At 34.8% G+C, this 22,556-nt stretch overlaps 3 protein-coding genes and 1 pseudogene across 6 annotated transcripts; all 4 read left to right on the plus strand.

Annotated features, from left to right (window-relative positions):
• The first annotated feature begins 6,432 nt into the window (after positions 1-6,432).
• On the plus strand, positions 6,433-7,533 carry LOC145132458 (ATP synthase delta chain, chloroplastic-like). Its single transcript, XM_079067242.1, has one exon. It carries the CDS (start codon positions 6,501-6,503, stop codon positions 7,251-7,253), a length of 753 nt encoding a protein of 250 aa, XP_078923368.1. The 5' UTR covers positions 6,433-6,500; the 3' UTR covers positions 7,254-7,533.
• A 1,789-nt stretch (positions 7,534-9,322) lies between these two features.
• On the plus strand, positions 9,323-10,932 carry LOC145132468 (uncharacterized). Its single transcript, XM_079067254.1, has one exon. The coding sequence runs from the start codon at positions 9,442-9,444 to the stop codon at positions 10,567-10,569; it is 1,128 nt and encodes a 375-aa protein (XP_078923380.1). The 5' UTR covers positions 9,323-9,441; the 3' UTR covers positions 10,570-10,932.
• An 877-nt stretch (positions 10,933-11,809) lies between these two features.
• Positions 11,810-15,180, plus strand: LOC145132472 (Regulator of Vps4 activity in the MVB pathway protein). Of its 3 annotated transcripts, none has more exons than XM_079067284.1 (7): positions 11,810-11,920; positions 12,174-12,280; positions 12,581-12,713; positions 12,851-12,954; positions 13,209-13,380; positions 13,875-14,015; positions 14,154-15,180. In XM_079067284.1, exons 2-7 carry the CDS (start codon positions 12,228-12,230, stop codon positions 14,985-14,987), a joined length of 1,437 nt encoding a protein of 478 aa, XP_078923410.1. In that variant the 5' UTR covers positions 11,810-11,920; positions 12,174-12,227; the 3' UTR covers positions 14,988-15,180. The 3 variants fall into 3 exon arrangements, with proteins under 3 accessions (XP_078923410.1, XP_078923394.1, XP_078923402.1); XM_079067268.1 differs by having other exon boundaries at positions 11,881-12,012; XM_079067276.1 differs by lacking the exon at positions 11,810-11,920 and adding an exon at positions 11,930-12,084.
• Positions 15,181-15,312: 132 nt separating this feature from the next.
• LOC145111305 (V-type proton ATPase subunit H-like) lies at positions 15,313-20,700 on the plus strand (annotated as a pseudogene). Its single transcript, XR_013710238.1, has 12 exons — positions 15,313-15,372; positions 17,379-17,558; positions 17,643-17,736; positions 18,653-18,731; positions 18,829-18,943; positions 19,027-19,188; positions 19,386-19,511; positions 19,591-19,723; positions 19,831-19,938; positions 20,020-20,183; positions 20,273-20,387; positions 20,461-20,700. The product of XR_013710238.1 is annotated as a V-type proton ATPase subunit H-like (transcript).
• Positions 20,701-22,556: the final 1,856 nt, after the last annotated feature.

Genomic DNA, 22,556 nt, shown 5'->3' on the forward strand with positions numbered 1-22,556 from the left:
GCATGTATGTTTATATGTAGATATTCTCTAAACCAAATCTATTTACCTTAGGGTTTTTACTTTTTATAAGCTGCATGAATTAGTATTACTATCTTATATATTTCAAGTGTGCAAGTACCTTCATTTGTCATGTTTTTGTGTCTTGCCCTTTTGCAACCAGGATGTGTCCTAAAAATAGAGGTCATTATTTGATTGTTTCGTACATTAGTTGTCATTATTTGATTATAATTTTTTTTACTTAAAAGGGCCTCATTTTTTATTTTGCCCAGGGCCTCAAATCGTCTTGGACCGGCCCTGTTGAGGAACAAGGTTGTTGAATCGGTGAAAGTCCAATCACAACATCGCAAGGGTTCATAGTAGACTTGGGAGCCGGAAGATGAGATGAGGGAACACTATCCGGAGTTGTTCGGAGCAGCGGACTTCGAGGACGAAGTCTGATTCAAATGGGGGAGAATTGTAACACTTGAAGTTGGTAAGTTTCACATTTAATCTCTATTTTAAAAAGTTGGTAATTTGGTCCTTTTGGCTAGTACGCTTGGCGTACTAGCTGAAAATATGATTGTCGGCATCGACCACGTATGTTAGGTGTACGTGGGTTACGTTGGTCGTACGCAGGCCAGGGACAAACCCTAATTTTTAGGGTTCGTACCCTATTTAAGCATCATTAGCCCACCTCGTGGACATTTTAGACCAAACTCCACATCCTCAAACCCTAATTTCGTCCCTTAGCCTTTGTGTGGTGCTTTTGAGCTCTTGTGAAGCATTTTTGGTGTGTTTTGTGCATCTTAAAGTGGAAGGAGAAGATTGAAGACTCATCCTTTGGAGAAGAGCTTAGAGATCCAACTTTAGCTTCTCCATTTCGTGGATTTTAAGGTATAAAGTTCATAGCTTGATAACTCATTGAATAGATCTTCATTTAGGCTTGTTTATGGTCATTTTGGTCCCTTTTGGTTAGTCCTTGTGAGCTAAGGCCGTTTCCGGAGTTTAACCTTTTAGATCTTGACATATTAAGGGTTCCTTAAGCATAAAGATGCAAACTTTATAGTGTTTATGGACTCATGCATGTGTTAAGCTCTTTTGAGCTCTAGAGCCTCATTAAGCCATGCATGCACGTAAAGTTGCCAACTTTACGTGATAAATTATCTTTTAGGACCAGATCTGAGAGTATGGAGTAGGAGCTGAATAGATTAAGAGCTTTCCGATGTGGGTTGGCCAACTGGGGAGTACGTTGGGCGTACAACCTGGTACGTTGCGCATACTAGCACCAGAGCGTGTACGCTAAGCGTACGAGCTGAGTACGCCCACCGTAATCAGCAGATGGGCTTCAGAAGTTTGGGCTTCTCGGCTTTGGTCGATGTTTAGACTTTAGGTGAATAGGGCCTTGTTGGGCCATTAGGTTTATTTTGGGCTGATGTTTTATTTTGGGTTCTCTTGGATGAAGGCCCACAAAGGGGATTGGTCCCAATTTGGAAAATTGGGCTTTGGGTGACCATTTTGGAATTGGGCCTTTTAGTGTAGTTAGTTTGGGCCTTGGTCTTGGACCAAGCTAGGTAAATGGTAAAATGGTATTTTTACCCTAATTTAGACTGGTGATTATGGATTGGAACCCAGTTATTAATTGGATGTTATCTATGATGATAGTGCGAGGATTGTCGGGCCAACAGCTAGAGACTGATCTGTGAGATTCAGCAGTCTGATGTGAGTCTTCCTCACTGTGTTTAGCAGGTCGAAGGCCCAATGGATAATTTGTATGTCATTACTTGTTTTATTTGTATGTTTGTATGTTGGGTGGGGCCCGTTGTGAGAGTTAGGGCGAGGCCTGTTATACTCAGTGGGCGGGTCCCATTATGCGAGTTAGGGCGGGGCCCGTTACACTAATCGTGCAGGGCCCATTATACTTTTGATATGTGCGGTATGTGGTATTTAGGGGAAACTGTAACGCCCGCAGATTTGGGCTAGTCAATTTAGTGACAATAAGCGTTAAAAATGACTTTTTTATGGAAGATTATTCAGAGTAAATAATCTTAACCAAGTTATAGTATATGTCACAAGGGTTCTGTACATATAAAGAACACCGAAATCCGAGTTATAACGAAGAAGTTATGACTCATCGAAGTTTTATAGCAAAACCGGCACGGCACCGCATAACTTAAAAAGTGAATTTTTGATAAATTACTTTTTAGCCTTAGAGATCTAAACAAAAGTCATAGTATACGTTATACCAAGAACGTGCATAAAAGGAACGTCCAAATCTGACTTCGTATGAGGAAGTTATGATTTTTCTAAGATTTAGCATAGTAGTGCACAACCCGGAATTCGAATTTTATATCGATCGATTTTTAGCCGACACAACCTAAATGAGAATTGAAGATCTCATTAATAGGAGCTCAACGATAAAAAGATAGTCGAAAACGAAGTCCGTATGCAGAAGTTATGAATTTTACACAGTCGTTAACAATGTAATTTTCTCATACTGTTAAATTTAAAATCAGTCGAGAATTAGCCGATGGAGTCAAAAGGAGAGTTGTACATCTTGTCAATACCTACACGTGGATATAAATAACATTGAAAACGGAGCTCGTATGCGAAAGTTACGGAATTTAGAAGTCGGAAGGGTGCTGCTGCGAAATGGGTGACGTGACTTAATCTGGACCATTGCTTTCTCCCCACGCCTTGCCACCAGATGGTGACATGTGGCACCAACTCGAAGAGTTAGAGGCTCAAAATGGACAAGTTTGGCCATTTTCCAGCCTATAAATAGGATGCGAGAGCACCTCATTTTCCTCACACCATAACCCTTTCTCTCTCTCTCTAACTTCTCTGTAAACCTCTCCCAAAGCCCTAGTAACTCCTGATTGCTAGAGGAAAGCCCCAGAGCGCTAGAAGGATCCGAGAAGAAGAGCTTTAGGCTCGGAAGTTCTGCCCCCGCAGAGCCCGGTTCCTCGCTAAAACCCCCTGTAAGTTGAGTTATGCTTATCGTATTTTAAGTATAACTTATGTTTAAGTTTATTATCGTTATTATGAACCTATAAACAAGATTTATCAGTGATTCCAAGTCGTTATACTGATTGATCTACTTATGTAGATGATGTCTATGCTGTGATTTAGTGAGGTGTTTAAAGTGGGATTTCCAAACAGTATACTTCGTATACCAAATTGACCATACCTCTGCTATGATCCTACCTGGTTGTTCCTTACTTGATAGATCATGAAAGTAGACTTTGAGTTAATGATGAATCTAGACTGATAATTAGTCGCAATAAATATTAGACTAAAACTTAGCAATAATAATGCTAGGTTTCGTCGAAGGGAAATAGAATCGTTAGAAGCGAAGCGCTGCCCGAGTTTGGAATCATCACTTTAATAAGTGAGTGTATGGTTATTTTCATCTTACACATAGATATGAAGTATTTAATATAAATTACGTGCTATGTGTGCATATTATCTGTGTTCTTGATATCTATGTTGGATGAACAAAATATACATGCTTTATTCGATTTAAACTGTATACGTAGTTTATACCTATAATTATGATGGGTAAAGATGGGTAGATTAGAGATGAGATGAGAGATGAAATATGAGATGAATGATGAGAGATGAAAGATGATATAGATGATGAGAGGTGGAAGATGATGAGAAACGATGACCCAAGCGATTGCCTAGTCATCTAGCAGAGTATAGATGACAACCACAGACTATTCTAGACAGTCCAGTGGAACACTAGCAGACTTGCAATCTATAGGTGTTGTGAACGATATGTTCATCAGATGTACTCTAAAAACCCATTGACATGTATTATGGTTGGACTACCTAAAATAACACTGTCAATAAAAGAGATAAACCATGGCAGCTATGGACTTAGTGCCTAACAAATAACCTCGGCAACTATCGACTTAGTGCCTAACAAATAACCTCGACAGCTATGGACTTAGTGTATGTTTTATAAACCCTAGCAGCGATGGACTTCGTGCCTATCCCTTAGGACAATCCTTAGGAATGAATGGGTGAATGATAGATGATTCTTAGGGAACACCCTTAAGAAACAAAGAAGATAATGGGGATGGGTACTTGGGTTAATTGTTTGATGATGAAACATAATAACTTTATTATTGTGGGTTGAAAACCCTATGTACTCACCAGGTTTCCCAACCTGACCCACTCAGTTTAATTGTATCACAAGTGTCAATACGAAGCTACTTTACACTAAGAGATTTAAGGAGATGTAAATCACTAGTGTAAATGAATGTAATGTCTGTTTATGCTTATGTTTCTGTATTGACGATGACATCCCAAAGTTTTAATATAAACAAAAATACATTTCTTCGTAAATGCTTTGATAATATTATTGTCATGTTTTTTTGGGGAACAAAATCCGCAATATTATTCTTTAAAATGAATACTCTGATTTTCAAATAAGCATAAATAAAATTTTTAAAAGGACCGTGAATTTGAGGATGTCACAGAAACTCACTAAGCTTCGTGTTTATGGTTTTCAGTTTATGTTTCAGGTAGTTCTGGTGCAAAAGGGAAGAGCTCGGGGGTGATTGCAGTGCACACACGATATAGTTCTGCATTTTCATGATAACTCTGATAATTTGTGATGTTTGATACATTTGATCTTTTTGAGATTTATGTTGATGTTTTGGGATAATGTTTTATTAATTGAAAAATAAAAATTTTGGGTCTTATTTTTGGGACGTTACATTAAATCTCTTAACCATCATTACCTCATTCCACAAGGACTAAACTTTGTCTCCTTAAGGACTAAAACCTTTACACAATCGACTTTCGGCCCACGACCCTGAAATAAGAAACGACAGGAAGCAGGATGTTACATTATTATATTAGAAAAATAGGATATGATATTTCTGTAGCCAAACCATTCGGTGGTGAGAATGAATGATTTTTTGTTGTTCATTTTCTTGACTTGCTCTTGCTCTACACGTTTTCTTGTTCATTATTTTGTTGTTATGGTCATGATTTTTTTGATGTTGTTGTGCAAGGATTTCGTTGCTCCAAACTATTGTGTGAGGTCTTTTAACGTCTGTACAGGGAAAACTTTTGTTGTTGGCTATTACTTTTTCAATGTTCTTAATAGAATTTGCTCATGTTGTAAGGTATATAATCTAGTATCAAATAATATCGTATTATTATACGTGTATTTGCTTTCTCATATTAAGATAACTTCATAACTTGACATATTTGGTAGCACGGATCATCAATTTCATTGGTGGGTCCCACTAGGAACACTTGGCACACCAAAGTGATGGTTTGTATATGCTATTGTAAATCCCTACGAAATTTATACTACAAATCTTTGATCAAAGTTGTGTGAAAGAGACTTCATTTTCAACCAAAGGTCATCAAGATTTAAGCATCTTTGATCAACATTACGAGAAAAAAGGAAAGGAGTATTCATCTTTGTTGTGAAATATGGTTGATGGTGTCCCAAAGAAACCAAGAAGTTCTCAATCACACAACGAACCCTTAAACATATCTATTGTCTATTGTGGATTAATGGTTCTTTGTATTGAAAACTGCTTTGTGCTTGTATGTATCTTTTTGAAGAATGATCGTAAATTACATCATTTTGTAAATTATTTATAGCACCATTTTGTAAATTATTTTTAAATATTTTATAAATATAATGTTATAAATTAAATGATAAATCATAAATAAATTATTATAAAAAATATTGTTTGAGGTAAATCATTTTACATAATCATTCGTATATAAAATCAAACAACAAGTTTTAGTAACACAGACAGTCACTTCTAATCTATTTACAACTATCAAACAAAAACCGACATGTACATAATTTAATCCTGAATATCAAATATCAATAAAAAGCCTAATCTTTCTCCTTGTTCACGAATCCCCGTTCTCGACCGTTGATCACCTTCCGCTTTCTAATCTCTACCTTCGGTTGCACAAAAAAAGGGGTTTTCTATAAGTACCCCATTTTCTTTTCCAATTCCACCCCCTTGATTTGATTTTTTGTCTTTTGTTGTTTTTTTTTTGTTTTTTTTCCTATTTTGTTTTTTTGTTGTTTTTAATTATTTTTTAATTATTATTATTATTATTATATTTTGATTATTATTATTATTATTATAAATTTCGCACAAAATTTTAACATTCGGAAGACATTATAAATTCAAACGGTTATATAAAATCGGTTTTTAAATATTTTTTTATATTTTTTAATTACGGACAAAAAAGTTGTTCGAATTTTATAATGTCGTGCGAATTTATAACGTTTACCGAATTTTTAAAATGTCATCCGAATTTAATAGTAATAATATTAAAATATAAAATAAAAAGAAAAAAAATAAAAAAACAGAAAGGAAAAAAGAGAAAAAAAAAATAATGTCAAATAAAAAATAAAAAGTTGATTTGATTGATGTTAGGAGGTAAATTAATTAAGGTACTTGTATCACAAACCAAAAAAAAAAAACCCTCCCAACTAACGAGCCTCTCCTTTTCTCCCCTCGCCGGAAAAGATGGCCGCCGCCGCCCCTTCCACTGCCGCTCTACAAAATTCTTTGGTCACATTTCAGTCTCGATCACCAAGTTCTAATTCCATTAATCCAGCAAATCTTTCGTTCTCCGGCGGCCTAAGACTCCCGAAGCTAACAACCAAAACCACAAACAAATCCCGGCGTGGCGGCGGTTATACCGGTGCCAAAATGGCCGATTCCGCGGCCGGAAGCTACGCATCTGCCTTGGCGGAGGTCGCGAGATCAAACGGAACCCTAGAGGCAACCGCCGCCGACGTCGAGAAGGTCGATAAACTCTTCTCCGACAAACAAGTGTTGAACTTTTTCGTTAGTCCAATCGTAAGTCTAGAGCAAAAACGAGAATTGATCGATGATATAACATCTTCGGGGAGCCTCCAACTACACGTATGCAACTTCCTCAACATCTTGATCGAAAGAAATCGGATCGATTTGATTAAAGAGATAGTAAAGGAATTCGAGATTGTTTACAATAAGTTGACGGAGACGGAGTTGGCGATCGTGACTTCTGTAGTGCAGCTGGAGAGGCAACACTTGGCGCAGATCGCAAAGCAAGTGCAGAGACTCACCAGAGCGAGAAATGTGAGGATTAAGACGGCGATTGATGAGTCATTGGTGGCCGGATTCACGATCAGATATGGAAATTCTCAATCCAAGTTGATTGATATGAGTGTGAAGAAGCAATTGGAAGAAATTGCTGCACAGCTTGAGATCGGAGATATTCCAATTCCAGTATGATAAAATTCTCAACTTTTTTTTACAAATCTATGAAGAAGACACATTACTCGTTTTTTACTTTTCACTAGAGTTCATTCTTTCAAAACCCTAATTTAAAATGACAAAATAACCATGTGGTTTAAAACATATTTTAGGTGTATTGTTGGCAAACACTAGTCATTTCTTTTTGTATAATTTAGGTGCCAACCTTTTGTATGTAATTCTAGTCGCAACTATTTATACGTTACTTTGAAATTTGTTATCTGACCTGTGTGTTATAGCAACCTGCTATAACTTTTTATATGTTGTAAGTAGAATGTATTATCATTATTAATGCTTCATGCTGCTAAAAAACCTGTCAATTTGTGGCTGAAAGTACAAAAACAAGAAAATATATTGCTATAAAATGTATCTGTAGGTTTGACTTTTCTGTAAAAAGAAAGTATATTGCTATAAAACGTTACATGTAGGTTTGACTTTGTTATAAAAATAAAGTATATTGGTATAAATTGTTGAAAGTAGGTCCTACTTGCCCTAAAATCAAAGTAGATTGCTTTAAAATTTTACTTTTATAGAGGTGTAAAAAATTCGCAAAACCAGGTTGAATCTATTTGGTTTAAGTAGTGATATGTTAGATTTGAGAGCGTGTTGACAGAAATGCCCCTTGAAACTAAATTGCAAAAATGTTGTAGGCATGAAACTAAATCATTTAGCTGACAAAAATTCTTAAAATGAGGTTGAATCTCTTTGCACTAAAATGTGACTATTACACGTAATTGAAAATATTATGAAAGAAATATGCTATGATTGACATTAAAAAGAAAGTAAAATGCTACAACTCACATTGAAATGAAAGTAAAAATGCTATAATTCACATTAAAATGAATAAAAGTATGATACTATAATTGACGGTCCTAACATTCAAATTTAAGATAAAATACTATGAATGACATTAAAATGTAAGTATAATGCTATAAATGACATTGAAATGGCCGATATTACTTTTTATTTATTTATTTATTATTATTTTTAAGAATGACTTACACACGCACACATTATTCTACTACCAAATCTACACCTTTCATCCGCAGCGAGACTAGAACCCTCAACATTTTGGCTGAGAGGCACCTATCCGTCAACTCAAGACCCTTTGGTGGCGATATTACATTATAATGACATCCGTACAAAATATCGTCAATATTACATTAAAAGTACTTGTACAACTTAAAAGTATTTGTACAACTAACTATCAACTTATGTCCAAAATTTCTTTAAAATGGTAGTTACAAATCAGTCAATAAAGCCATAATTCAACCTCTATATACTATTTATTTGGAAGTTCAAGTCAAACCATTCAAAGAACTCACATCCTTTCTTTGGATTCTAGATAATGAAAAGAGTACATATAGATTATAAGAAATAGATGTTCTTCTTCAATTTATTGGGAATCAAGTTACTTACCAAAGAATTGAGGCAATATACAAATCTTCTCCCAAAATATTTATCATCCAAATGTCCTCATTCTGATTGGATTCAGGCAGTAGTATCGAGATGAAAGGTTATATGTCGATTCAGCTTCCAAGAATATAAGATGACAATGAAGAAGGTTTTCTAGTTGATGGCTAATATTTGGAATTTTAGGTTGAAGGTTTCGTCCTAGGCTCTCTTTTGCTTTGCTGGATTAGAAGAAAACGATAATATGAATAAAGAATGGGGGAAGGAGAATCATATATGTTTTTAAGTTTAAAGAAATGACATGGCTTATTTGGCTTCTTAATTTAAGCTTAAGGTCGAGCTCGGCCAGACTCGGTTATGTATTTCAAAATGAAATTACAATAAAACTTAATAGGAAATACAATTAAAATTGTGAGCTCAGGATAACGTAAAGCCTAAAAATATATCTTTGATTATTTCAATTTCAAGTATTTTCAAACCTTTGTGAATATTTAAAGTAGTTTGTTGATTTTATGATGGTCATGTAAACATGAAGAGGATTAAACATCATCCAACTTTCTTAACTTAACAAGAAATTTAGGATATTTGATTGTTATACGTAATCATCTATAAAAAAAAATTGTGTTAGAAAATAGGTTTCTTTACAAACAACTGAACCGGATTATATTGTCCCGTCGCCGTTCCGATGTCATTATATTGTGACTGAGACATCTTTACGAGCTTTGCCCTTCTTTTTGGGGCTCAGTCTCGACGAATGTTTTCTGTTCGCAGCAGCCATGGCCAACTTTCCAAGACATTTCTCGTCAATTCATCTTCCTATTTCCTCAATCTCCTTCACTGCTCAACAACAACATCCTCTCCATCCACCGATCTTCAACCGCATTTCATGGTGGATTACCTCATCGATTCCCTCGGATTCACCAAACAAGAAGCCATCTCCGCCTCTACAAAGGTACGCCACTTAAAGTCCACCCAGAACTCCCAATCCGTCATCGAGTTCCTTAGAAACTACAATTTATCCGAAACTGACATTAAATCCGTAGTTCTCTCCCATCCCCAAATTCTATTACGGAAAGTTGATAAAACCCTAGAACCCAAATTTAAGATTCTTTTTGAAATCGGGTTTTCGGGACCGGATCTGGTAGCTGTCATTAAAAAGGATCCGAATCTTTTAGTTAGAGGTTTACATACATCTATCATACCGGCTATCAATCTTTTAAGAAGAATTTTGGGCAGTAAAGAAAAAATTGTTAAAGCTATAAAACGATCACATTGGCCTTTCTATGGGAAGTTCTTCAGAAGCAATGTGTTATTACTGGAAAAACACGGGGTTTCCATCAAGGACATCGAGAGGGTTATAATTAGGAACCCTAGATTGGTTACTCAGAGCCCTGTGAGGGTAGAAGCGAAACTTCTTGAAGTGGAAAGGGAGTTTGGGATTACCCCACGTTCAAAGATGTTTTCTTATGGGCTTTCTGCTGTTTGTTCCATGAATCAGTTGAATTTGCAGAAGAAATTTGAGGTGTTTAAGAGTTTCGGGTGGTGTGATTCAGATATCTGTATCATTGCTAAGAGTCAACCGATTTGTTTTACACATTCTGAGGAGAGATTAAGTAAAGGGTTGGATTTCTTCATGAAAGAACTTGGTTACACACCTTCATGGTTGGCCACTCGTGGTAGTCTTTTGATGTATAGTTTGGAGAAAAGGGTGAAACCGAGGTATCAAGTGTATATGGTTTTGAAAGAGAAAGGGGTGAACAAGGAGTTTCATTCCATGTTGTGCTTATCTAATGTAGATTTTGTGAAGCAGGTTGTGGAGCGTCATAAGGAAGAGATCCCTGATCATATGTATGACACTTTTACCAAAATTTTGAAACCATAGTAGAAGAAGATCTTATTTTTGAATCTTACAATTTCAGCTGATTCATTATGCATTTCTTATAGTTGTTGTTCTTTCCTTTCATTTGATTTTGATTATGAGATGATAGCAGTGTTGAATCTTACATTGTTAGGGTTTTCCTTCTTTGATCACTGTGTGGGTATAGGTTAACTAAGGAAAATTATTTGGAAAAGCTGCAACAAGCTTATAATGGAGGTTTCCTTCACAATTGTTTACCATTTTGTGTACCTTAGATTTCATTGATGAGATTGGGGATAAATGGGTTTAGCTTATGTTTTTCACATTAGCATACTGTAATTGTTGATGATAAACTCGAGATTTAAATCGAGTTATGTCTTGTAAAAATGGTGGAATGTTTCTTTGATGATATTGTTGATGGGAACATCAATATTCGGATATAGATGACTAACAGTTCATCTAATACTGTACTTTTACTTTTTTTATTGCGTAATTTAAATATATATCATCTCATCGAATTGATCATGGTCCTTATATAGAGAAATATGATTTTGAATTTTCTTTTTTGTCAAGAGCTAGAGTATCAATGGTTGCAGAAGCTTCTCACAACTATAGAGATGAAGAAAGTTGTGTATTGGATACGAATAGAATTCAAAGTAAAATGATATCTGAAAAACAAATGAAAATGATAAATTTTCGGAAAATAACAAAAATAAATTCCAAGTGAAAATCCTGATGTATATCTATTACTATTTACTACAATACCACTCAAAAGTATGTCAATGTTTTTTGTGGTGTCAGATGCAGATGCATGATCTTGTTTATGCAACAAAAATTCTGAAAAACGGTTGTACTTTTCTGATGACCACTAATAGCTTCCCAAAACAATTACTTGTTGGTTGTTATCCAAATTCCGGTTACATAATTATATAGACTCATATTTCACTATTTTTGGCTCACTCACGTGATCGAGCATTCCATCTATTCTCTTGTAAGATTGATTTCTTTTTAAGCCTGCAATAGAAAGTGTCTTTGGTGGATTATCACATGATTAAATTTTATACAACCTATGCATATAAGATCGAAATATTAATCACAGAAAATAAACACATACGATCCATTAAATATCCATATTCTTTTACCGAACTTTGTGTCCTACCCGGATTTCTTAACACCTTTATAATAACAGACTCCTTTAGCTATCAGATATTCAGATCAAATTCACTTTAGACTTTAAGGCTGAAATGGACTGTAATCTCAAATTCAACTTAGACTTTAAGGCTGAAATAGACTGTATATGAAATCTGAGGGGTGCAAATGTAATTTTCTTAATTAAATTGCGTCGACGGGCTTCTCCATCCAAGCAAGTTTGAAGGTGAGAAATCAAATATCCCCAATATCTCAATTTTACCATAAAAGCTTCGCGATACGAATCTACGAAGAAGTAAACAATTTCTTCCATCTTAAGTAAGGAAACGAAATTCCACCTTTGATGATGATATATCTGTAGACGCGTATAATTCGTTCATAGTGGAGTGGGTGTGTGTGTACGACACATAGGACTAGTAAATCATATTTTTTAGTTGATCCTGTTTTCTTTGATAACCCCTTTGCTCTTTTTTAATCAGACAATCCAGTGCACATATATAACTGTAATCGGAAGATCGGGAGGCGAATTCAAGATGTCGATGCTTGATTCTTTCTTCAGCAAGGGGGCGTTCAAGGGTTCAAAATGGTATTTAATTTCTACAGAATTCACTCGAAACATTATCTAGTTGTTCCATTTTTCAAGTTTTAGTCACTGTTTATATCCGGATTTCTCTTATTCTTGTTGATTTCTATTGAAATTTATGTGATCATTATTGTTGTACCAAAATCAGAGTATATTTTCTTTTATGGATGGATGATATTTCATTAACACGACTTAGGTCGCTCAAACATTGATTTTTCTTGGATGAGAACGCGACTCTGTATGTTTTTGGTCTTCTTCTGTCTCGATGTTTAAATAATTTTGGTTTCATATTGTTGAATGCAGTAAAACACTTCTGAAACTGACGATCCCACGCATAAAACTGCTGAGGAATCGTAGAGAGATTCATATAAAGCAGATGCGTCGTGACATTGCCAAACTTCTTGAGACTGGTCAAGAAGCCACTGCTCGAATCAGAGTATAATCCCTTTGTTTCTTTGTATTGATATTATTTTTCATTCATGTAGCTGTTTCCATGAGAAGAAAAACATATGATTTGCTTTGTATTTCATATAGTACATTTTCATGGATCTATGGTTAATGTGTCTTATTTAGGTGGAGCATATTATAAGGGAAGAAAAAATGATGGCAGCTCAAGAAATCATCGAGTTATTTTGTGAGCTTGTGGTTGTTCGTCTTCCAATTATTGAAACTCAAAAGTATGTTTGATTCTCTCTTAATGATTCAATTTAGATTCTTGGTCATTTTGTTTTTTTCCCCTTTAATTAAGCCTTCTATTGAGAATGCTTTCATGAACTACAAGTGTGAAAGTTATGATATGATGATTTGAATGCCAAAAACAGTTAATAGGTCAGATTTCTTGATGTGCTATCAAGAAATGTTAGTTCTTGTTAATATTATCAATTTTCCTGATTATCTAATTTTATGGAATCTTGTCCTACATACAATACAGGGAATGTCCTCTTGATCTGAAAGAGGCGATTTCAAGTCTCTGTTTTGCTGCTCCAAGATGTGCAGATCTTCCTGAGCTGATCCAAGTTCAGATGGCTTTTGCTGGTAAATATGGCAAAGAATTTGTTATTGCTGCCACTGAACTCTTGCCAGAGTGTGGTGTCAACCGCCAGGTCATAAAACTTAACTGTTTCTTTATTATTTTTAGGGAGTGTTTGACTATTCTAAAATGACCTCTATAATGATAAATTGGAGGAATCTTCTAGCTTGAAATCAATGCTTTGAATATTATTTTGATTTCTTGGATTTGATCTAATTTACTATGAAGGCTAATGCTGGACTTATAGTTTGGGATCAATTAAAAAGAAGTGTTGCATTCTTTTTTTGGTTAAATGCAAAAAGTAGCAATGCACTTATAACACTCTACTTTCTTTTCTTTCTATAAAAAGATTGTAGTTTGAAAATTCCACCAATTATATTTATAACAATGCCATCAAAATACAAAGCAAGTTTATGATTGTGTAGATTTTTCAAACTACATTGTCCAAATAGTTGGATAGATCTTTCATTGTACAATGCCTTAATAGGGAATTAGAGAACAAAATGTGCCTGATTGAAGATGGTGGCTAATTACTTTTTTACCCTTTTTCTTGATTTGATATTGCAGTTGATCGAACACCTATCTGTTCGTGCTCCACCTCCGGATGTAAAGCTCAATCTGTTGAAGGAAATTGCAGAGGAGCATGAGCTTGATTGGGATCCTACTGCATCTGAAACTGAATTGCTCAAGCCACATGAAGATTTGCTGGTTAGCAGTTTCACTTTCTCAATTAAGTCGTTTTTTTTTTCCTGCATCAAGTCAAAAAGGAAAACCCTCTTTTTCTTGACTCAATTTCTAACTTTTACAAATCGACAACTGTCAACAATTTTACATTTTTTTTTGCAGAATGGCCCCTCACAACTTGCCACTACAAAATTGCCTCTTCCAGAAGAAAAACATGAAGAACCACAAGAAGAAACCCATAATGAAGAGTCAGACTCTGATCAGGAATTTGACATTTTAGATTTTCCCGAGGTCCCCAATTCCTCCATACAACCTTCTTCTGCTCCTCCGGAATTCGATTCCAGACCCGAAATGCTTCCGTTTCCAGAGTCCGCATTATCCGACCTCAACAACAACGAATCAGAAACACCGCCGGAATCCCACCATAAGCAGTTTCTTCCGTTCATATCTCCGCCATCAGCCACCACCACAGTGAAAGAAATCGGCCCGTCTCTCGTCACCAAAACCACCATGAATGATGAGTTTCAGACCACTGTACCAAAAGAAACCCGCCCACTTCCGACGATCAAACCCGGTGTCCATGACGATTTACAGGATGTATTGGCCGCCGCTATGGCAGCCGCCGAAAGCGCCGAACGGGCGGCAGCCGCCGCTCGTGCCGCCGCAAGCCTTGCCCATCTCCGAATCAGTGAACTCATGAAGAAACAGAACGAACTCGAGTCCCCTGAGAACCCGTTTTCCGGCGACAATCATCACCCTCATACACCGGAGGAGAACCGAAATCTCAGCCATCAAGACTCGATTAAAGATGAAAATGAAAATGGTGTTTATGGTTCTTTGAGTTCTCAAGAATCCTTGAGTTCTTCTCATCATCAGCCACAGAGGTTGACATCAATGGAGGATGGGTTTATGTCGTATCCAAATTTGTTTAATTCACGGAGCCCCGGTGAACTGTCTCGTGATCAATCTTTTGCTGATAGTTCACGTTCTGGTTGAGAGATGATGTTGTCTTTTCTTGTTCTATCTCAGTGTTCTTATACATATTGCTTCTGTTTTTGGGTTTATTTTTTTTGTGTAAAGTGACATAGTTATGTTTTGGTTGGATCGCATTAAGATAGTCCAGTTGATATTTTGTGGTCTGAGATTTATAATGATGAGAAAGATTGATGAATCAATCCTTAATACTCTACAGATTGTCATAAGATCGTTTTGTAACGTTATGTTTTCCCAAAATCAAGACGAAAGTTAGTCCTTAATTTGCTTGGCTCAAAAGCTAGATCCAAACTGAAAAGGACCTCGAAGTTTCTTCATACCATTTGTGATGGATGATGAATTGGATGACAACGGCAAAGATGAACAATTTAGTGCTCAGGAATTAAAGGTTGGACATGATGCCTTTCTGATAATGAACAATTATGCAATCTCTCTGTTACCACATAAAAAATTGAAGAATCATCAAATAATGAGGATGACATTTCTGATAATGAAGGACTTAGAGAAAGTGTAATGTAGGTTGTCCACCTAGGATTCTAAAATCTTCTACACAAAGGCTACAAGTGAAATGTGGTGGGATTGGGAACAAGAAAAGGTGATAGTTGTCCCTTTAAATTTTGGGCTCATAGATGAACAAAGAAAGGCCTCACCAAATTAAATGACTTGATGAAAATCTTACTTTCATTTCCAAGTCCACACATGCTACATTGGTGATTGGTGAATACTATTTGGATTGTCAAACATTACATTAGACTATTAGAGTGTTGAGTGACAAACCTAGAATGAAGGCTAGAGAGATTAAATAAAGGAAACAATTTATTATTATTATTATTATTTATTTATTTATTTATTTAAAGACGATATTTTAAGTTTGGCAAATAAATTTACTAATCAAACTAATTACTTTCGATCTTTGTGAGTTCAAAAGTTTTATTATGATGTTTATTTTCATTAAGCTTTGTATTTGCAAGATTAACTAATCAAACAAAGTAATTTCAATATTTTGCTATTTGTTTTTAATAAAAGTTTAAAACAAAAAAAAAAAAAAAAAAGGATTTAAAAGATTACATTTAATCCTTCTACAATCTCACTGACTTAATTGTTATTTCATTTGCTACATCGCCTTTCTACAATCTCACTAAATTAAACGTCGACTTAATTGTCATTTCACTTGCTACATCCTCTTGAGTTAAAATATCCATTATGGTTTTGGTTGCATTCAAATTATTATGATTTTTTTTTAATGTTAGTCATATATGATTGTTATGTATGTTATATGCATGTTGATAGGAGAAGTATGCTTTATTTTGGAATTAAGTTATTACATATTTTTTGTTTATCGGCTAAGCCTTTAGGTATAGTTATTAATAAGAGTACCCTATCTTTACTTAATGGTGAAATACAAATTATGTTTGCAATTCGTTTGAATTTATTTGTTTATGAAGCTACGACGTTGAAGAAGTGTTAACCTGCAATTTATCTCCAACGATGAAAAGATAAAGAATCAAGAGAAGGACGTGAATTGTGATGATATTTTGTCAAATTAGAGAAAAAAATGTTATTGCGAGAACAATGAGCAATTTTAGAAAAAAAAAAAATAATAATAATAATAACAAAAAAACAAATAGCAAAATACCAACACCGTTGACAACTTTTAAAAGTTTAACAACTTTTTCCAAAAAAATACCACCTACTACCAAAAAGTTGTTATTGTGGATAAATTAGAAAAAAAAATATAAATTTGATGATTTTTTTAGCAGGCTGGCTTTGATAGATTTTTTTTTTTTTATATTTAACTGTAAAAACAAGGTGTCATGATTTTTTTAATCAACCAAACTTTTTTTTTTTACAAGGGTTTACCCTTGTATCTTTATATATTTATTTATTTTTCTTATGTTATTTTGTAAGAAGTACTCGATTTTATAAGTAAATATTGACATTTTCAGTATAAACAAATATGTTAAAAACGAAAATATAAGAATCATAATTTCCTTTTGATTTAATTGGCGAGATATATTAAGGATTAAAGTATATGCCCATCGGCCAAATTCTTTAAAAATCATTATAATTTAGATTTTTTTTGTTTAACCATTAATTATTTTTTCACTGCTAGAAAACAGAGCAATAGCGACAGAATTTTAGTGACGGAAAAAATCCGTCGGAAAAAGAGACGGATTTCCGACAGACAAATTATTGGATATTAGCGACGTTTTACGACGGTTTAGCAACGGAATAAAATTGGTCGGTAATCCGTTACAGTATACCGACGGTTTACCGACGGAAATCAACAAAATTGAAATTCCGTCGGAAATCCGTTAGTGAAATTCGATTTTCTTTTTTTATTTTTTTAAATATCGAGGACAATTCAGTAAATGTGACTGAAACTAAAAACAGAACGTGTTGCCCTACTCTCGCTTCCCCTCTTCTCCTTCCAGTTCACGTGAACAAAAAACTCCTCCCACTCATCTCCGATCTTCAACCATCCGGCCACTGCATCCGCCATCACCGCCGGCAGCAAATCCCTCCGGCTCCTCCAAGTCTGCGACACAACATACTTTCTCCCTCCAACTGTTGGTCTGACCTGCAACCCACCGCCTCTTAACGGAGTAAAATTTCCACCATTTATCTCTCTGCGAACGACGGCCAGCCTCGCCTTAGTCTATTGCCGCCGCCACCACCGTCGAAGTTGCTGCTGCACCTGGTGGACCTTACAATTGGATCCGATTTCAGCTTTTTGTCTCTCCAAGTTATGGTAAAAAAAAACCCTAACTTATTTTTTCTATTACATCGATTGATTTTTAGGTTTATATTTTTTCTTCATTGGATTATCATATTCATATCTCCAATTAGCATTAGATAACCTATCAATTAGATTTTGTTGATAAATAGTCTTATACTCTTCATAAAACTGTTTATTTAAAGCTTGTTATAATTAATCACTGTTTATCTGATCTTAATATTACAACATAATAGTTACTTAATCATAGTGTTGTTAGAATATAGGATGTCTGAACTCTTAAAGCAGCCATTTTTTACTTAACATATTAACAATACAATATAGGACTAGACATAGATTTTTGCCTTTCAAGCTGCATCAATTTTGCAATTTCCATAGCTGGAATTGAACCAGGGTTCCCAAAATACCCCTGCATACCTTCAGAAAGTCCGAGTGAGCCACCACTACCAGACATGATAGGATCTGTTTGCGAATTACTGAATTCAAGTATTAGGGTCTGTTTCTTTTTCCCCCGTTAAGTCCTATACAGGTGGAATGAGTAAAGATGTCTGTCTGGATAAAGTGTTGTTTATATAAAGATGGTCTGTTTCTTTGGCTCAAACTTTCTCTCCATAACTTATTAAATTCTCATTTTTTTAATTTTAATGAAATGTATAAGTATAAGTACTTTCAATTGCTTTTCTACTTTGAAAAATCTACTCAGTTATAGCAACAGAAATTACCTTAGCAATGCCCTCAAGAACATCGACACCAAGAATAGTAGGATCCTTCTTGTTGAACACACAATTGGGCATGATTTTAAGAACACATGGAAACACGGCATCTTCAGCAGCTTCTTTCTTCTTTTCTTCTTTAAGATTATCAATATACGCCTTGAATTGATCAAACAGATGATAAATGATATCAGCTTTTTCATGGTCACGTTAGCTAGGTCTGCACTACATATTGTTATGGAAAGGTAGCTGGTTTATACAAGAGAAGAGCTCCAAGGTACTCACTTCTATAGTGAGGTACCTAAATAAACACTCACAATACAAATTACAAAAGGGTTTGTTTATTAAATGTTATTCATTTAAATCATATTAATTTCTATTTTCTTTTATATAGTGCTAGGCCAAAGCAGAATGGTCTGAATGCAAATGGAAAGGCCACGTATTCAAAGAAGAAAATCACTGCAAGTGATGATGTTTTGAAAGGATTGGTGGAATGGCTTTGTATTCGGGTTTGTTATGAACTATATTATAATGTCTATAAGTAGAAAAACAGTTAAATTTTTTTTGAAATAGTTCTGGATTACTTTTACAGCTGAAGAAGCCTTCACATCCTACACGTAGCATTCCAGCTCCAGTCAACTGCTTAGCAACTTTGTTGAAGGAGCCTGTTGTTAGGTGTTCATTTGTTCAAGCAGATGGAGTCAAACTTCTTGTCACACTAATTTCTCCAGCATCCACTCAACAGTCAATTCAGGTAACCTACAAGGGTATTTTGGTCTTTTAATAAAAACCAAAGAACGAAATCGAACTCCTTCCACCATTCTTCATAATAGCGAAATTTATCAACCATGGAATTGGGTCCATATGGAATGGAATCTTGAATCCAATTCCAGAATGGAATGGAATCATGAATTCCAATTACTGACTTGTGTTTTGTGATTAAACAAACAGCTTCTGTATGAAACATGCCTGTGTGTTTGGCTTCTGTCATACTATGAGCCTGCAATTGAATACTTGGCTACATCTAGAGCCCTTCCAAGATTGTTGGAAGTGGTCAAAGGTTCAACCAAAGAAAAGGTTCTACTACCCCTTAACTTTACCCTTCCATATATTTTATTTGAAATCCTAATTAATTAATTAATTATTAAATTCTCAGGTTGTGAGGTTGATAGTGTTGACTTTCAAGAACTTGCTGTCAAAAGGAAGCTTTGGAGCTCAAATGGTGGATCTTGGACTTCCACAAATTGTTCAAACTTCAAATCTTGAAAGCTCAAGCATGGAGTGATGAGGTCAGAAATTTAATTGATATAACTAAAAATGCATAACATTGAAACTTGAAGGACCAAAACGGTCTACTAATAACTACTTTTGAACGATTAGATTATTATAATCGTAGGATCTGTTGGAGGCTTTAAATAATCTGGAAGAAGGTCTGAAAGACAACATAAAGAAGGTCACCTCGACTGGTCTCCAATGCACAAACTTTGAAGAAAATGATTTCCAGGTTTTTTATTTATTTAATCTTTTTCAATTATTATTCTTGGATAATTTAATTAACGAATCGTTTTTTTAACTACTATATAAGACACTTTGTGTGCTGCTGACTATTCTGGAAACTTCCGGGGACCCACGGGCGCTTGCGGTTGCGTGCTATGACCTGGCGCAATTTATTCAGTACTCAAAGGAAGTGTGATTGTGCCTTACGAGTGTGGCTCATCATCCCATGATTATGCCTTATCTCAAAGGAAGGTATGTGTCTATATTATGATAAAAATAGTAAAGTATGTTGCTATTTCCTTCTCTATTTTATACTAATTATATGTTGCACCATATTTTAGATAAATGAATTAGAGAGCCAATTTTGATAGTGAGGTGAAGTTACGAGAGGACATGGAAAGCCGTCTTCTTGGAAAAATGAATGATCTTTTGAAGCAATTCACCGGAAGATAAAAGGTAATATTTGAGGGCATTTATGGTATTTTGACAATATATAAATATCTCTCTAGATAACAACTCTCAATGATAGGTGTGGAATCCACGAGCTAATCAAGAAGGAATGCTCTATTGGTTGTCGACAATATTTGACGATATGGATTGAAATTTATGATATTTGACGATATGGATTGAAATTTATAGATTTAATGTATGTCAAATGATTGAAATTTGTGGATTTAATTTTATGTTTGTTGGTTTTAAAATGTAGATTTTATGTATTTTAAAAAATTTATGTTGAACATGTAATTATTTTTAGTTTTTAATTTCTTCATTAATTTGTAAAATTTTTTTATAATGCCAAAATCCGTCGCTAATCTGTTACAAAAAAAATTTGTAGTCATTTCGAGATTTCGTCGGTAATCTGTTAGTAAGTTATTTCAGATTCCGTTGGTAATCCGTTAGTACATTTTTCCGTCGGTAATCCGTTGCAAACAAGTTACATCGGTAATCCGTTGCAAAATATATTCTGTTGGTGATCCGTTACTATTTCCGACGGGAAAATCCGTTACTAAAAGTTAGCCATAGCTGTCGGAAATCCGTTACAAATAATTAGCGACAAGAATATACCAACGGATTTTGGTTTGTTACAATTCCGTCGGTAGCATTAGCGACGGATTACCGACGGTTTTGGCCGTCGGTAATGCTCCTTTTTGTAGTAGTGTTTGTTCAATAACTGAGACTTTGATTATCGTTTTACAAAACTACTATGTAATTTTTTGAATTTTATAAAAAAACATTATATTTTGAAATTGTGTGGTTAATCATGTACGACGGATTTTGTTATGATTTAACCATTAAACTAAATAAAAACATTATTTCGATGTTTTTACTAGATTCTTTACCGAGAAACTCTTACAATGTAAAACATAAATTGTTGGTGATTTGTTATCATTAATATTATTTAAGTGTAATGGGATTACTTTGTTGACCAAAAGAGATCTTGATAAATATTAAACAAGTAAGGAAGGTGTGGAGTACACACTTGTTTAAGTTTGATCAAGTTTCAAAGTACATTGTCATTTAGGGGCGAAGCCCCTAAACGAACGGGGGTCCGGGGGCAGCGCCCCTGTGAGCGGGGTCCAAGGGGCAGAGCCCCTGGCTGGGGTCGAAAATCGGATTTTCAGAGAATTGACCATTGTTTGACCCTTGTCCAAACTTCCGTTTTTATGACAGTTTTTTTTATAGTTTTATGACAGTTTGAAACTGTCATATGACAGTTTTCAGACAAAGATCATATAGTCGGTTTTGGTCTCATTTCTGGTACATACGAAACTATCTTCAAAACATTCTAAGTTTTTGTCTCTCTGAGTCTTATCCGATTAAAGAATATTGGGAGTACCACCCAAATGCTTTAATCTGAAAGTGTTTAACACAATTCTCAGAATTCCAAGCCTTTCTATACCCCATTTTTCTAACATAAATAAATAAATAAATAAAAACTAATCTAAATGGTTAAAGCAGAAAAAAAATCAATCAGTGGTTAAATAAGAAAAAGAAAACAAACTATAATGATGTTTATGACATTTAGCATGTAAAAATCTAAACAATCATAAATTAGTATGTGCAAAGATGTCAATAGAATCAAACGGAATACGCATAGAATCAACATTTAGTCAAGTTCGGCGTGTAAATGCTTGTTTTTAAATCATAACCATATTTACTAACTATCTGATTCGTAGACCATAAACACATTTTATATCTATGCATTCAGTTCAAACTTTTCCCAAGTTTTCTTCATTTACCACGAATTCATAACAAGTACAATTACTAAAGAATTTATCACTCTCTTGAAAAAATGCATGCAGTTTCTTGATATGTCTGCACACTAAAATACAAACGAGTAGTTGGAATGCTACATGAGAAACTTGCCACCTTTAAAAAATTGGGGAGACTAATATAAAGTTGGAATGAGGAACACGTTGCCTATAAAATATTGGGGAGACTAGATATGTGTGTAATAAAAAATTAATAAATGTTTATGCAAGGGCCATCTTTGCATGACATCAAGAGATATTACAATACGAACGGTTGAAGCTTTAACAACGCGGCTGAAAGTATGAGAGTCAAGTCCAAGGACCTCGGTGAAATTTTGGGCTACTAACCGTGCTTTATTACCGTTCAATCGAG

This window comes from Lactuca virosa, chromosome 1, assembly GCF_052849685.1.
Source record: "Lactuca virosa cultivar CGN04683 chromosome 1, Lactuca_virosa_CGN04683_v6, whole genome shotgun sequence".
NCBI lineage: Eukaryota > Viridiplantae > Streptophyta > Magnoliopsida > Asterales > Asteraceae > Lactuca > Lactuca virosa.

Coding starts and splice junctions, on each gene's coding strand:
- LOC145132468 (XM_079067254.1), top strand. CDS start 9,442: ATGTTTTCTGTTCGCAGCAGCCATGGCCAACTTTCCAAGACATTTCTC.
- LOC145132472 (XM_079067284.1), top strand. CDS start 12,228: ATGTCGATGCTTGATTCTTTCTTCAGCAAGGGGGCGTTCAAGGGTTCA. Junction 12,281..12,580: donor GCGTTCAAGGGTTCAAAATG/GTATTTAATTTC, acceptor TGTTGAATGCAG/TAAAACACTTCTGAAACTGA. Junction 14,016..14,153: donor AGCCACATGAAGATTTGCTG/GTTAGCAGTTTC, acceptor TTTTTTTTGCAG/AATGGCCCCTCACAACTTGC.
- LOC145132458 (XM_079067242.1), top strand. CDS start 6,501: ATGGCCGCCGCCGCCCCTTCCACTGCCGCTCTACAAAATTCTTTGGTC.